This window comes from Trachurus trachurus (genome assembly GCF_905171665.1).
Source record: "Trachurus trachurus genome assembly, chromosome: 10".
Taxonomy (NCBI): domain Eukaryota; kingdom Metazoa; phylum Chordata; class Actinopteri; order Carangiformes; family Carangidae; genus Trachurus; species Trachurus trachurus.
The window spans coordinates 27975449-27991452 of record NC_139894.1 but is presented as its reverse complement, the minus strand read 5'-3'; the positions used below and the strand labels follow the sequence as shown (position 1 = coordinate 27991452).

General features: G+C 41.7%; 1 protein-coding gene and 1 long non-coding RNA gene across 2 annotated transcripts; one reads left to right on the top strand and one right to left on the bottom strand.

Annotated features, from left to right (window-relative positions):
* Nucleotides 1-577: 577 nt before the first annotated feature.
* LOC310993030 (uncharacterized protein) lies at nt 578-6329 on the top strand. Its single transcript, XM_083981276.1, has 3 exons — nt 578-4437; nt 4553-4615; nt 4731-6329. The coding sequence occupies exons 1-3, from the start codon at nt 4342-4344 to the stop codon at nt 5496-5498; spliced, it is 927 nt and encodes a 308-aa protein (XP_083837402.1). The 5' UTR covers nt 578-4341; the 3' UTR covers nt 5499-6329.
* Nucleotides 6330-13500: 7171 nt separating this feature from the next.
* Nucleotides 13501-15415, bottom strand: LOC310992580. The gene is made up of 3 exons (XR_014595699.1): nt 15206-15415; nt 14216-14280; nt 13501-14124 (listed from the first exon to the last, which is right to left on the bottom strand). It is a non-coding gene; the product is annotated as an uncharacterized lncRNA (long non-coding RNA).
* Nucleotides 15416-16004: the final 589 nt, after the last annotated feature.

Genomic DNA, 16004 nt, shown 5'->3' with positions numbered 1-16004 from the left:
CAGTTCAGCTCAGGTTCCACTTCTGTACCTGACTGTACTGTGACTAATTCATCTGAACTCACATCTCCACAAACAGACAGGAAAAAAACGACATTGACAGACTGTAGTAAAATAGAAGCTTCATTTTTGTTGAAATGTGTGGGTGTATTTGTACAGAAGCTCACAGACAGAGCTGTTGTTAAACTGTCAGTAAATCACATATCTATTCGGCTTCGTATTATATTTTAGCTAGGATAAAATTCCATCTTTCAAAGATATATTTTTTAAACTGGATATCGAAACATTACAGACAGTAAATTAACAAAAGGAGCTACAATACATTCTTTTTCTACCAGGACAATGGTTAATACTGGCTGAATTTGGGCAGTGAGCTGCTGATGATCCACATGGTCTCTTCCCAGTAGGGGGGGAAAGCACTATATCAGATATGTCATGTATGAAGTGATATAATAACGTAAAGTGAAATTTGTTGCAGCTGGATACCTGCTGTTGTTGACATTAGGTGTAAAATTCATTCTGGGATGGTTTCCGTTCCGATACATCCTCCAGTAAAAGGGACAGGACTATATGTACAGATGTTACTGGTTCAAATTTGCGGGGTTTTTCCTGCACTGCAGGATCGCGTGATCGCGTGACTTTTCACCACAACTGTTTTCCTCTAGGTGGCAGCACCGTACTAAATACTGCTCAGACGTTTTGGGGACAATGCTGACAGCCTGATAGCCGCGATTAGGAGTGGCGCTGTTCATGATACAGAATACAAGAGGATGAAAGGAGAACTAGCTGCAGACAGTAAATAATATAGTAGCCTAGTTTTTCAATGACAAAATGTAACGACGGCAGCTACAGTAGACTATAGCCCACGTCTCACTCTCTTTTTTCGGTCATCTGTCTCGTCATCTCCAAAATGTGTTTTTAAAATGAGCCAACTACAGTACTGTGCAGTAGTGCCGCAGATTTCTCACTCCGCACCTTGTTTGAGAGTGCAGCTGGATGATTTCTTGTGAATGAACGGGTCTGTGTCACTTTGGGGCTGGGCGATAAAACATAGGATAAATAACTTTCCCTCGATAGAAGACGCGGCCGATACAAAGTGACACCGTCAGCCATGCATAATTAATTGATCTGTTGTTTGGCCACTGTTTGAAAATAACCCGAATTATGAGCAAATAATCTGATCCAGAGCAGCAGTCATAATCAGACTTCTTCTAAATAAACCTTAACATTCAATAACTGGGTCAGGTCGGACCATGGGGTTATTTTTTCTCTTCTTCTTCACAGGAGAAAATGAGGTGCCGCTCACGGACGCGTTGATGTTTTGTGATTTATCTGCTGCCTTGACTCTGCCCTTTATACATGTGCGTTCAGATTAACAATAAGACAAGCCATGGTTGAGTTTATTCAGTTTTAGCTGCTCAATCTCATTGTTTCAAAGAAAAGGGATTGATTTTTATAACGAAATGAAACAAAAACAATATTATATTGATACATTGTTGTAAAAAAAATCCAAAAGAAACGAAAATGAACTAAAGAAAATAACTTTCACACACACACATTAAAACAGTGCGATTGGTTGAAAGCTGATAATTAGCCATGTGCTTATAAGCTGATTGGCCGAAACCAAGAACAAAGCCGCGTGAATGGCCAATCGCCATGTGTTAACGGCCGACATGTAAATCAGCTGTTTCGATGGGCGTTATATGAATAGAGATGTTAATGTGGTACTTTGCACATAGGCTGTATACTTTCTGTAACTGGAAGAAAAACAGCCAGCTGGAAGAATGTGTTGCCTAAATCTTTTACTGTGTGGGAGATCTCCACCAACGTACTGTAGCCGGGGAGAAAGCAACCGTTCTGCTGCGGGGGGGGGGGGGGGGGCTGTCGGGGTGGAGGTGCTGAAATGGAGAGCTGTCCCCCACAAGGTGCTAAAGTGAGGGAGAGGAGTGGAGACGCCGGTTGATTTGAGCGATTTAAGCAAAGCAAAGCCTGGGCTTTTATTTGGTTTTATTATATGCTTGTGGTTTTTCTCTATTTTTGCCTGTTTTCACTCTGCACCTGCCCTAATGTGTGTCTCCCTTGTCTCTAGTAAATGAATATTTCCCACAATAAAATGAGTCTTTAGAACAAAGAACTGATTTTTTTCTCTAGCTTTATAGAGCTTTATAGGCTATAATAACCTTGCTTACTGCTTTTTGAATCACTTGACAAAATAAGATGCCTCGAGCAAACTTGGATATGAAAACATTTTATTGAAGAAAAAACACACACACATTGTAGCATCAAGTTTCATTTCAAGTCCTTTCTGTCCATGCCTGGAAACTCCGTTCTCAGTGACTGCACTCTAGCTTTATTTAAAATATACAGCAGCTTTATATTAGGCTACAGTCACCAGCAGGCACACAAACAGCATCCCCAGGACAGGATATCGATTACGGTCACATGCCAGTCGCTCCTCCCTTCAGTTCTATAACTTTCTCAATGACACTGTCCAGATGATCGATGTACTTATTACAGACGCTGATGGTCAGCTTCTCCATCCAAAATGTCTGGATCGCTGCTTCCAACTCCTCCCTGTTAGTTGGTTTCGCCTCAGAGCGGATGTAGTGCTTCATCGAAGCCCAGACCAGCTCTATCGGGTTTAGATCTGGTGACCTAAACAGAAGAATATGATAGATTAGCACTTATTTCCTGCTATTAATTTATCCCAATTATAAATGCATCATTATTAATGCAGGTAATCACGCCAAATTTATGACTAACTTACTCTGCTGGTGTTGGCACCCAGTTGATTCCCTCTGTCTTCATACAGGCTCTGACACTGATTGCAGTGTGTTTGGGATCATTGTCTGGTGGAGGGAAAATAAAGAAAACATTAGATTTCACCAACTAAATCATCATTACATTGCCTTTATTGTAGCCTAAGAATGTTAAGGATGGTTTTAAAAAAGTGTTAAGATGATACCTTGGAAGAATCGATGTGTGCGCATCGGATACTGCTCTCTGAGGTATGGACCAGCAACTTTTCGGATGATTTCCTCTTGGTAAAAGTGTCGGTCCATAATGCCTGTGGGTGACATAACGGGCTTAATTTCAACATTTTTTATTCTTCATTTTTTTATTTTTTTTATTTTAACTCTGTTTCAGACTAAATTGTTAGGTAGGTCTATATATATTCAAACTACGTTTTTTCCCCACTCACCGTCGAAAATGAGAAGCGGGCAAGGGCCACAGCGTGAAATTCCACCCCAGACATGAAGCTTGAGGGGGTGTTTAGCTTTAGGCTTTGGCGTCCCTGCAAAGTTGCTCCTCCTCCAGCACTTCAAGGCAAAACGCTCAAGGGCCACAGTCGACTCGTCGGTGAAGAGGACATCGTCGAATTTCTCCCCAGCAGCTTTCCATTTCTCAGCCTGGAGTAGACGTGCTTCTTTGTTTTTGTCCCTCGTCATAGGAACAAATCTGCAGAATATGTAGAAATTAGGCTTAAGCGAGCAGTTCATTACTAATAAATGTAACATAATTTCAAATTTCAATGCAAGATGCAAAAGAGCCTAATGTTTTACCTTGACTTCCCATAGTTCCAGCCAAGCTGATGCAACGCCTTCCGCACCGACCATAAACTGATGTTTATGTTGTGGTCACGCAAAAGAATCTCTTTCAATTTTCTTGCAGGTAACTCGTCGTTTGCTTTCAGGATGGCATCTAGTCTTTCCACCACCTGACTGATAGAGAGACATTGTTAGGGTAATAACAACAATAATAATAATAATAATAATAATAATAATAATAATAATAATAATAATAATAATAATAATAATGAAAATATATATATATTGGCAATACCTTGTCAGTTTACGTGGTTTACAGACTCTTTTCTCCACAGTTGCATGCAGGAAATGATGCTGAATTGTGCGCAGGGAGGCTGAGACTCCGGCCGACTTGAGATGTGCAGCGATGGCTCGTGCAGTCCAGCCTTTCCTCCGCAGAGTCTTGATGAGTTCACTCGTTTTCGCGTCGATCATAGCCATCTCTGAGTAAATCGAAGTCCAACTCAATGAAGACTAACCAAATGTAGTCCATGTACAGTAGGCTACAACAATTTATTCTTGCTGAGTGGGCGTTGATTAGGATGCCTCTCCCAAGGGGCGTGTCTGGTCTAAAATGATTTTTTTTCTTTTACTGTGGGTCTCACATTCGCCTAATGGGCGTGGCTACCCTACTGTAACTCTGCTGCCTTGTTCAATCACGTCCTCAGTTCTGTACCATATGGGCTATATGGCCCCCTGCTGATTACTCGACTCGACCTACTGATTACTTTAGCTGACCGAATTCAACTGCTTCAAGATGAAGAGCGCACGTTTCTACGGAGCATCCAAGGTCAGCAAGGCTCTCTTTCCCCGAGATGAGAACTCACCACCTGCTGCACGGGGGCGCAAAAAGGTATTTTTTCCCATTACATTTACAAGCGAGAATCAAACATTTGTCAACCTAATGGAAGAGATCAACGTTTTTAATTTTCAGTCTCTAATTTCTTTGCTATTTTTCCTTGTTACAGGTTGCAGCAAAAACCGCACAATCGTCTGCCCCGCCAGCAAAGCGTCTCATCCAAAAAAAAGCGGTAAGTGTCATAGGCCTAGACTACACTTTATACCGTGTACTGTATACTACTCTATCTCCCTTGTTTATTATACCGTAAACCATGACTCATTACTTGTTTGTTTTTCAAACCACAGGCAGAGGTTTCTCGTTTGGTGGCTCCTCGTGTTCCTGGTGATGTTGCTCTGAATATGCTCCTGGACCACAGAACGCAGCAGCTGCAGCGCGAGAAAGAGGAAAAAGGCAAGCTTCTGGCAGAAAAAGAGACCCTGCTCGCAAAAATTACCCGGATGGAGGATGAACTGGCAACCCTGAGGCAGGAAAATCAAAACCTCAGAGAGAGCGGGAACTCCGAAGGAAGAGGGCAGGCTTTCATGGAGGAGATCCGAGCTGGGATCGGAGAACTGCGAGATGCTTTCCGCGAGCAGCGAACTCGCATCCCGGTTACGCCCCTTACCCCCGTCAGGCCGATCCCACGACACACATCGACTCCTGATCTTTCCTCGTCGCAAGCCTCGATGTCTCCGCTGGTTCTATCTTCAACCTCGGACAGCATTAACATCTCTCACCAACACCCCGATGTAAGCTTGAGGCATGTCGGACCTGAAGACCATGCTCAAGTCCGTCACCAGAGCCACGGCCAGGTGGGACGTTTTGGGTGCCTACTGTTCCGGAGAGTCATTTCAGAGGACAATTACCGAGCCTGGGCCAAAACGACAAACTGGGACGGATCCCGGGGGAAACATGAACTGCCACAAAATGTGAAGAACTTTGTAGTGCAGTCACTGAGAACGGAGTTTCCAGGCATGGACAGAAAGGACTTGAAATACTGCATAGATAAGATCAACGAGTTCTTGCGAACTCCGAGAAGATCATCTGAGGGTCCTATCCTCACCCTACTGTAGCCTACAGTAGCCTACAGTACTTGATGCTACAATGTGTGTGTGTTTTTTCTTCTTCAATAAAATGTTTTCATATCCAAGTTTGCTCGAGGCATCTTATTTTGTCAAGTGATTCAAAAAGCAGTAAGCAAGGTTATTATAGCCTATAAAGCTCTATAAAGCTAGAGAAAAAAATCAGTTCTTTGTTCTAAAGACTCATTTTATTGTGGGAAATATTCATTTACTAGAGACAAGGGAGACACACATTAGGGCAGGTGCAGAGTGAAAACAGGCAAAAATAGAGAAAAACCACAAGCATATAATAAAACCAAATAAAAGCCCAGGCTTTGCTTTGCTTAAATCGCTCAAATCAACCGGCGTCTCCACTCCTCTCCCTCACTTTAGCACCTTGTGGGGGACAGCTCTCCATTTCAGCACCTCCACCCCGACAGCCCCCCTCCCTCCCCCCGCAGCAGAACGGTTGCTTTCTCCCCGGCTACAGTACGTTGGTGGAGATCTCCCACACAGTAAAAGATTTAGGCAACACATTCTTCCAGCTGGCTGTTTTTCTTCCAGTTACAGAAAGTATACAGCCTATGTGCAAAGTACCACATTAACATCTCTATTCATATAACGCCCATCGAAACAGCTGATTTACATGTCGGCCGTTAACACATGGCGATTGGCCATTCACGCGGCTTTGTTCTTGGTTTCGGCCAATCAGCTTATAAGCACATGGCTAATTATCAGCTTTCAACCAATCGCACTGTTTTAATGTGTGTGTGTGAAAGTTATTTTCTTTAGTTCATTTTCGTTTCTTTTGGATTTTTTTTACAACAATGTATCAATATAATATTGTTTTCGTTTCATTTCGTTATAAAAATCAATCCCTTTTCTTTGAAACAATGAGATTGAGCAGCTAAAACTCAATAAACTCAACCATGGCTTGTCTTATTGTTAATCTGAACGCACATGTATAAAGGGCAGAGTCAAGGCAGCAGATAAATCACAAAACATCAACGCGTCCGTGAGCGGCACCTCATTTTCTCCTGTGAAGAAGAAGAGAAAAAATAACCCCATGGTCCGACCTGACCCAGTTATTGAATGTTAAGGTTTATTTAGAAGAAGTCTGATTATGACTGCTGCTCTGGATCAGATTATTTGCTCATAATTCGGGTTATTTTCAAACAGTGGCCAAACAACAGATCAATTAATTATTATAGACTATATTTTCCATTTTTGCTAAGCGGTTTGTTCTGAATTAAATAAAAGCCTGTCCCATACAGCCGCGTGTGTTACGCCGTGTTTTGTTGATGCTATCATCTTTGCCTTGCGCAGATGATCCTTCATAATTTGTGATACATAATCATCAAGTCATAAAGCAAGACAGGCTTTATCATATTACAATATTTTCTGTGATTTAGGCAGGGTATACAGTAGTTAGTTCTAGTTTAATAGCCTAGAGTTTAAGCTGTGGATTACTGCACAGATCACTGAGTCATCCGCCTGTCGTCCTCCGTTCTCACAGATGCCACCTGGCGGTTGTTTTGGCACATTGAGGCTTTTCATTAAAACCTCTTGTCTCGCCAAAGAAAAAAAATGCATGAGTCTTGTGGCGTCTCGCGTGAACCACGCGTGAAGTCCGCAAATTTGAACCAGTAACATCTGTACCATATGATGTAACAGACTTTTGTTGTTGTTTTTCTTTCTTCTTCTTTCTTTGTCTGTTTGGTGTTTTTTTGTTCTTTTTTGTTTTGTATCTCTTTCTTAATATATTAAATTTAGATTTTCTGATTTTCTTTTCTCCAATGCTGATTGTTTGTCTTCTAAGACCACCTGTAAAATGAATTGTTCTAATGGGTGTTGAATTACTATTGTTGTAAAATTGGATGTGAGGAAATTGTTAAAAAATAAATTAAAAAATACTTATTTATATATTATTATATTATTTAATTAAATACTACAAGTAAAAAAATGTTGATTCAAAAATGGACAGAGATTGTGTTGTGTAACAAAGGCAGTGAGTGTTTGTATGTGATGTGATGACAGCATGTTTGCAGCCAGGGATGGTAATCCTCTCCACTTTCCATCAGCTACTCCACCATTCTGTCTATGTATGTGTGTGTGTCACTCTCTCTCTCTCTCTCTATCTCACTCACACACATACACACACACACACTCCCCAGCTGCCATTCAGCAGATGTCTGCTGACTCCGTTTGATGTGAGAAAGAGCAGCCGACTGTCTCTACATCCGCTTGAGTTGACACTGAAGTCATTTTCACATTATTATGCTTCTAATACGGAGAGTGTGTGTGCGTGTGTGTGGGCTACAACACCTGCTGTGGATGGCACTGTTTTCTTTCTTTTGCCTTCACTTTTAACTGCCATTTACTGTGGAGTGCTGTTGAAGTGAGAGCCGCCAGGCTCTGATAAATTGTGTGTGTGAGATCAGCGGCTCCTCACATCTGCACTCGCTGGAGAAAGAAGAAATGAAGAAAGCGCATCGACTCCTTTACATTTACCTTTTTGACAAGCAGGAAACAAATAACTCAGAGTTCGATATTATTGTCTAACCCTGTTCACTTAACCAACCCCTTTGTTTATTTTAAAGGCAAAGGAAAACACCTCAAATGCCACTCCATTTGATAATTGCTGTGACCTTAGACAATTCAATACATGTCTGTGAAGGACTACCAAAGTTTGAAATTAGACTTGGACCGAATACAAACAAGGTGACAGTAGCTGAGGTGGTTTAGTGGGTGTAACTCTGATGACATACATGCACTCGAATCGATATATTGACTGCGAAGGGTTAGAAGATCAAGCTGCGTTTTGCTCAGGACGTCGATAGAAGCCATACATTAACATAACCTTCGTTGTGACCTCACCACTCCTTGCTCTGCTTTCCTCAATTTGTCCTGCATGGGGTCAAAAGCCAGTTTAACCAACAATACTGGCACATTTGCATAAAGGTCTTTTCTTAATTACTCAAAGGAAAGCAGTCAGTACGTTTACATGCAGATCAATCAAGCTATGCTCAAACTTCGATTTTGGCGTCTAATCAGACTTCTGTCCTGGTCCCATTTACATGCAACTGAGAACAAATCGAATAACTGACAAGAACATGTCCTCCTCCTCAACACCAGGTGGCGATTATGCGTCATTTCAGCAGGTTAATACGGCCCCTTTCCTGGTTGACCTATTAGCCAGACCGGCATTTTCAAACAACAGCAAGATGGTTAATCGTGCAGCTTTGTTTATCTTGTATGTAATGTGTGCATTACTTATTGTGCAGATAAGGTGCACGTTATCCCTTGTGGTCATGGTGATTTCGAGAGGCAGACAAGAATGCTACAACAAGAGCTTCTGCGAATGGCTTTCTAGGATGTTTTTGTTCCGGGGTCTCCGGGTGTGGAGCATGTGCCCATGCGTTGTCCAGTTAAACTCAGATTAAGGCGTATACATGCCGGAGAAAGTCGAATTCTAATCATATTATCTGGGTGTCTTAATCGGACTTGGAGAACTCCAATATTAGTTGGACTAACGCGTTTACATGCACTTCAGTTGTCCAGTTATAGTCGGATTAACCCTCATGTTGTGTTCATTTCACGTTAAACAATTTTGTGTTCCCAGTCAAAATGGCCGCTCTATTAAGTCTCATCATAAAACTGTAATAATACATAGATTATCATTATTTGTTTCATTAGTTTTCTTAATCAACTTAACCAGTTAACGCACGCCGTACCGCCCACGGTACAGCTCCAGAAGGTGGCGCTAGCATCAATTACTCCCGAACATTTTTAACAGCAGCCCTTAAGCATATATATTCATGTTATACATTGTTAGAAAGCTTAGATCGCCCCGATCAATTCAAGACCACCCACGATTTTTTTGGTTGCTCACAGCCCTAACAGGATTAGCAGTTAGGTCGGCTAGCCGCTAAGCTAACGTATGATGCGTACATACCTTTTAAGTCTTCCCTTTATCCACAGCTGATCTACAGCGACCATCTTATGACACAAGACCGTTTGTACAGCTTGCTAAGTACCCATGCTTGTGAAATATGAAATCCGTTTCCTTCTAACCGAAGTATTTTCCTCAATATGTCCATGTGTTTAGTCCAATGCGTAACGTAATACACGCGGATCAAAACAAAAACCGGCCCCGTTACCGCATTTTACGAGTTGCACGGCGATCTGTGACTACATGTGACTGAATGTTTACATCCGTGAGGTCTTCCTGCTTCAAACGACACCACTCAGTAGCCAATCGGTGGCGAGGATGGGCCGGGACATGTCTCGAAAGCCAATGAGGACACGTGACGATGAGACTGACAACGTGACTTTGATTGACAGCTGCTTGAGCAGCAATAGAAATTCCGGTCGCCGGTCGCCCCCCATCTTGTCACTTTGCCTTACTGAATCGCTGTGGCCTCCAGTTGGCCCTGACAAAGTGCTGCTGCCCAGAGGACAGTATTACAACCTTTTGTGTTGTAAATGCAACAATGGCTGAAGCTCTTGGCAAGATAGCTGTTAATGTGGTAGTGGAGCAATATAAAAATGTACAAATAGCTGCTCTGTCAGAGAGTAAAATGAAGCTGTCTCTTCCATTTGTTTCTGTAAACTGGAGTAAATTAACCTGAAGGAACTCATATTTCATAAAGTTAAAAAACACCAGTGGGTAATTTGAGGCAAAACATTAATAAAGCACAGTAATGCACCACCGATATAATTAAAGGTATCATAACAGAATTAATGCTGACAATCCATTTGAGATGATAGTTGAGATTTTTAATTACCGTGTGCATAAATATTGATGCTGTCCTGTTTTTATGGATCACTGCATTAAAATGTGTTTCATATTATTATGACTGATGAAACACACTACACTTCATCACGCTGTCTTTTTGTGTGATCGTGCAGAAAATATTCGCAAACTGAGAGGTGTTCATTAATGTTGGAAACGCTCAGTGTTTCTCTTGTCCTCTTGTTTTGTTTCATAATAAAATACCAGACAAAGAACAATGCATCGTTCTGTGTGCTTCTATCAGACTCACACACAGACAAAGTGCAGCCCGTACACAGGTTTGCGGAGCTGAGATAACCACCCACCGTTGTGGAAGTGTGAGAGAAAAATCTCAGCCATCTTCCGCTCTGTGACGGCACCTTTCATAACTTTGACACTTCAGTGAATTTTAGTGCTCACAGACGCAGCAGGAGTAGCACAACTGTCATATTAATGCTCACTTCCCCTTTTTTTGTCATGATAATGTACAGAAACAACAGAAAGTTTTATGACCCCTTTGAAGCCCACTGAAACCCCGCTAAAGAGCATGAAGCTGTCGAGAGATGAGGCATTTTCATTCTTTACAAGTTTTGGAAATATTTTTTTTTCTTTTGTTTCCAGACAGAGACTCTGCTATTGAAACTGTTGAAACTTGAAACAGTTTCAGTTTCTAACAGGTTTAGTCATGATGAACTGGATAGCCGTTTATCAAATATAATCGCCTTAGCCTCCTGAGACCCTGCGTCCTCATACGAGGACATTACATTTTTGCCTCTTAGCACCATGATACTCCATTTTTAAAAACTTTGACCTATTAGCCACATTTAGGGACACTGCCTGCACCAACTTGTGGTGATATCACAAATTTCACCAATTTCTTTGGGGGGAAAAAATGGCGGGAATTTCAGCCGGAGCCTTCTATGGCAGTTCCCAGAAGATAAAAGACCAAGATAAGAATTAAATCCAAATTTTATGAATGAAACCAGTGTATTTATGTACAACAATGTCTCTGTCTTCATATGGCATTAAAATTTGACATATTTTAGTAATAGTAGCAGACTAGGACATCAATAAATGTCACGTCCTCGTTTGAGGACGTTGGGACTATGTTATGTTATTAAAGTACCATGTTGTTGTCTTTTTTTTTGTGATATCACCACAAGATGGCACAGGCAGTGTCCCTAAATGTGGTTAATAAGTCAATAGGTAAGATAAGTTTTTAAAAATGAGAGTATCATGGTGCAAAGAGGCAAAAATAATGTCCTCGTATGAGGATGCAGGGTCTCAGGAGGATTCACATTTCTTAAAAACTACTTGTTATTACTTGACCGTTCCACTTCAGACTGATAGTACTTGACCTCAGGATGACACTCAGAAAAAATCAGGCCAATCTGATGTGGCATTTTAGAATAAAACCCCTTTGAACTTCCATATGTCACTGTATTCTATATACAGTAGGAGTCATTGTTTTTCGACCCGATGTCCTCATACGAGGACACTGATTTTTGAGAGAACTACTTATTGTAGAAAGCTGAAATGTTGAATTTACACAAATTGGGCCCTTCTGGTCCCAAACAGCAAATACAGTTTTTTTATGTTGAGATAGTCCCAGTGTCCTCATATGAGGACATCATTTTTTGCAAAAACTACTTCCTGTACAAAGACAAACTTTAGGTATTGTACTTATTAGGTCCTACTTATCCCAGATAGCAAGGAGAAATAAAAAATGCACACCAGAACAAAGCTCGGGTCTCAGGAGGTTAGAGCAGTATTTTTTCTTTTCTGGAGCACGTAAGAGTCATTTGATATAAAAAAAAAAATAAGAAAAAAACACACCTGAACGCATTCCTGAAAAAATTGAGTGACATGAATGAGGCGAATTGAAGCCTTTTTAAAGCAGCTTATTGCTTTTACAGCAACAACTGAGGTTGGATTTTCTTTTTAACTACAGGAATCTTGTTTTTAATTCTTTTATTTTATTTTTATTTATTTTTTTACAGTGGACGGCTAAATGATGTTTGTGAGGCAGGAGCGAGGAGAGGAAGTGCCAGCAGAGTTTGCACAAAAGCTGAACTGATATGTCTGTCAGGACTTATTCATGTTTTATGCATTGAATTACACTGTCTGTCAAAACATGTGGGGGAAATGATTTCTGTGTTTTCAGTTTCACTTTGACTTTAAGGGGCTGATGTGATGATACAGACGCTGTTCAACAACTTCATCCACCATTTCCAAAAAGAGAGAGAGAGAGAGAGAGAGAAACTCTCTCAGTTGTTCGGAGAAAGAAAGGAAGGAATAAAGAGAAATCTGCCTTCAACATTGTCAGTAAAATAATACACAGAATGAAGCTCTAATGGCTCTTCTCCATTACACAGTTACAGCTCTACTGGACTTGATGTAGGTCATTTTCCATTACAACTGAGTACTTAATGGTACACGTCGTTCGTGGTCGTATAGCACGGCTGCTACGGTCGCTCCGTCTGGCTCTCATTTTTGGATCCTTTTGTCAACCACCATAGCACTTGATCAACGGATCATGGTGGATTTTTACACAGCAGCCATTTAACTCATGTGAGAGGACAACAGTCTCAGTACAGATCAGTGTTCGCTGTTCCTGAGGCCTGTACTGCGAAGCCAGTTTAGTGGGTTAGCGAGGTATGTTGAGTGTAAAGCCAGCCTCTCCTGTACTGCGAAGGTGGCTGTCTTTTAACGAGGCTAGATCACCATGGTAACTTAGGCTTAGCTCATAACCTGGTCCCGACCAGGTTATGTTCCGAGTTTAATCTTAAAGTCGGTTTAAGGCGCCGCTGTTTCACTGTGTCATTCAGAGATGGCGTCACCATTTATTGAGAACCCGGTGGACCTGGGAGCGAGGATAATTCGGGCAGCACTGCGACGTGAGCGGCTTCTTCGAGATCGCGCTGATCCGCTGGCATTTCCTGATGAAATTCTGTATGAGCGATATAGATTTTCATCCGACGGAATACGATACATTTGCTCACTTGTTGAGGCGAGTGTCAGGAATGCCACTCGAAGAAGCTGTGCACTCACTGTCGGACAAACCGTATGTGTAGCCCTTCGTTTTTTTTGCCACGGGAACCTACTTGCATTCAGTTGGTGATGCAGAAAATTTGAGCAAGAATACTGCGTGTTCTTCTTCGTGTTATCCAGTTCCAAGTTCCTCTTGTATATGGCACGGATGTCGGTGGTCTGTATTAATTGTTTTGGTTGAAAGGACACTGTCATGTTTAATCAAGCAAACACCTTTATCTTAGTAATTTATTGTTTAACTTTCCTATAACCCTTACAGTTCTTTCCCTCCCTAGCCCAGACGCAGAGGTAGAGGCTGTGGTTAGAGGGAGATCATCTTCCTGTGAAAGATAAAGTTAAAGACTCATTATGTGTAGGCCTACTTAAGATGAGTATGTAAAAATGCACTCTTACCTCCATGGGCCTCTCGGACAGCGCAGAGACCGTCTCCTCATCATTTTCAACCTGAAGAATGAGAGGTCTGCATGATATGGGCTGATCACAGCAAAGTACCTGACACATTGCTGTGATAGTTACCTCTGGGGTGGTGCAGGGCGGCAGCAGCACCATGGTGTCTCCTACAACTGAAATTACACAGTGGATTTTTCTGCCTCATGCCAAAAGCAAATGTTAAGTACTTTACTCTTTACATACCCTGGACGAAAATGTTGTCCTGTGAGCTGCCAGCACTCGGGTCCGACATGAGCCCCCCTTCAATGCCCTCCATTATAGGCCTACCCTCATTGTTGGAGAGGGCCAGTTCCTCAGGCACTGTGAATTCTGGTGGAGCTGGCCCCCCTCCAGTCTTCTTCATTTCATTCTTCTTTTTGTTTGCTTAAGATAGTGATGATATTAAAATTAAAATGGGATACAGTACATTATCCACAGACTGACAAAATGACATAAATGACACAAAACTACATACCGCTTTGAATTATGTTCTTGTATTTCGCTCTGACTTGCTTCCATGTTAAACTGCTGCTTCCACATCTTAAAGCAGAAGTAAGTGGTCCGGTCGTTTTCGCTAATGCTGCGTTCCAGGCAGGCTTTTGAAATCGTAAATTACAGCTTCAAGTCACAACTTACAACTTTGTAGCGTTCCAGGCAACCCACTCGTGTTTTTCCGACCTGTTTTACCGGTGAAAGTCACTATAACGGCCACTCGTAACTTCTGACCCGTGAACTCGTACCAGATCGAACTGGTACCACTTCACGGTCGGAAAAATACGAGTTTCCTTGAACGCACCATAACAGTCCTCGTCCCTACGTCACCACATTCACGGCGTCCCTTGGCTGCACACACAGCCCTGCATGCCGTTCTCTCTCCTCATTGGATAAAAACTGTAGGATACGATAAATGTTTTCTCCTCGGCTCAGAGCAGAGCAGAGGGACTGAGAGACCCGTGATTCAGACCAAACACTCTATGTAAGTGATTGCTGTCGGAAGATATAACTATTTAAGACTTATATTAACACAAATATATAACTTACTTCTGCTTTAATAAAATGCAATTTGAAATATTAATTAGGCCAACCTAGTATTTATTTGTCACAGATGATAAGTAAAGTTAATTATTTCACTTTGATGTGGCCATGAATAAACTGATGAACTGATTAATGTTTCACCTGTTATAGGGCAGTGTACGCCCAAACACAAATCTTACAGGCTTGAGCTATTTTCACTGTCAAAAAGGTCTTTGTAATTGTAATTGTACATTTGCTTGTTCATCCCGACACAGTAATGCAAAAAAAGAAAAAGCCTACACACACTCAGCCCCGCTTTCAATTAAACACACACACGCATTTATTTTTTAAAATGAGGGTTAATATGTAAAAGTTGCACAATGTTGAGCTTTCAGGAATTAAAACATTAAGGGCTTGATATTTATCATAATATTAATCATTGTTAACTTACGCATTTACACGGTCAGCAATTTTCTGCCAGCACCCCTCCCTCGCTCTGTTGGCCGCAACTGTGTTACTTTTTGCTGTTATGGTGGTTTTGAATTCTTCATAACTTTCCATTATGATAACTTGCTCCTCCTGAGTGAAATATGCGGCTCGGGACCTGTCCATTTTCCCGCGGAAGTAGAATAATATGACGTCAAACGCCCCCTTTTATGTGAACGCGCGCAGAGCACAAAGCTGAGAACCGGACTTGACTAATTAAGTTGATAACCACCGTCGCCGTACCGTTTAGCTCTGATTGCGGACTTGAGGGTTTGTTGAGCTGCATCTTGAGCACATAGCCTAGGTATGTTGAGCCTCCTTCGCAGTACAGGCCTCTGGTGTGTTTTGGGTTTGATTCTTGTGTCGGAAGTCGCACTCAAGACTCTTCCAGTGACGACACTCTGGCAGGTCAGTGGCCGGCAGTCAGTCAGACATTACATTTTAGTATCGCCTCAGCTTGCTTGGAAACTCGCCAGAGGCTGTACCAAAAAAAAGTACCAGGTACCCAGGTACTAGGGAGGAGTGCTAGTGCAAAAGGTCCAGTCGTGTTTTGCCAAATATAAAAAATAGGCAATAAATCATTATAGAAATAAGAACACTAAAAACAAATAATAAAAGCGGATGTCAACCTGTCCCTCTAATATTTATTTGTACTGTAGGGTTGCACGTGCATGTTGCACATGTATTTGGGTGGTTGCTAAAGGTGGTTGCATTCGTTCCCAGGCCACAGCCAAGTGGTCACTATTGTTGTATAGAACATGATA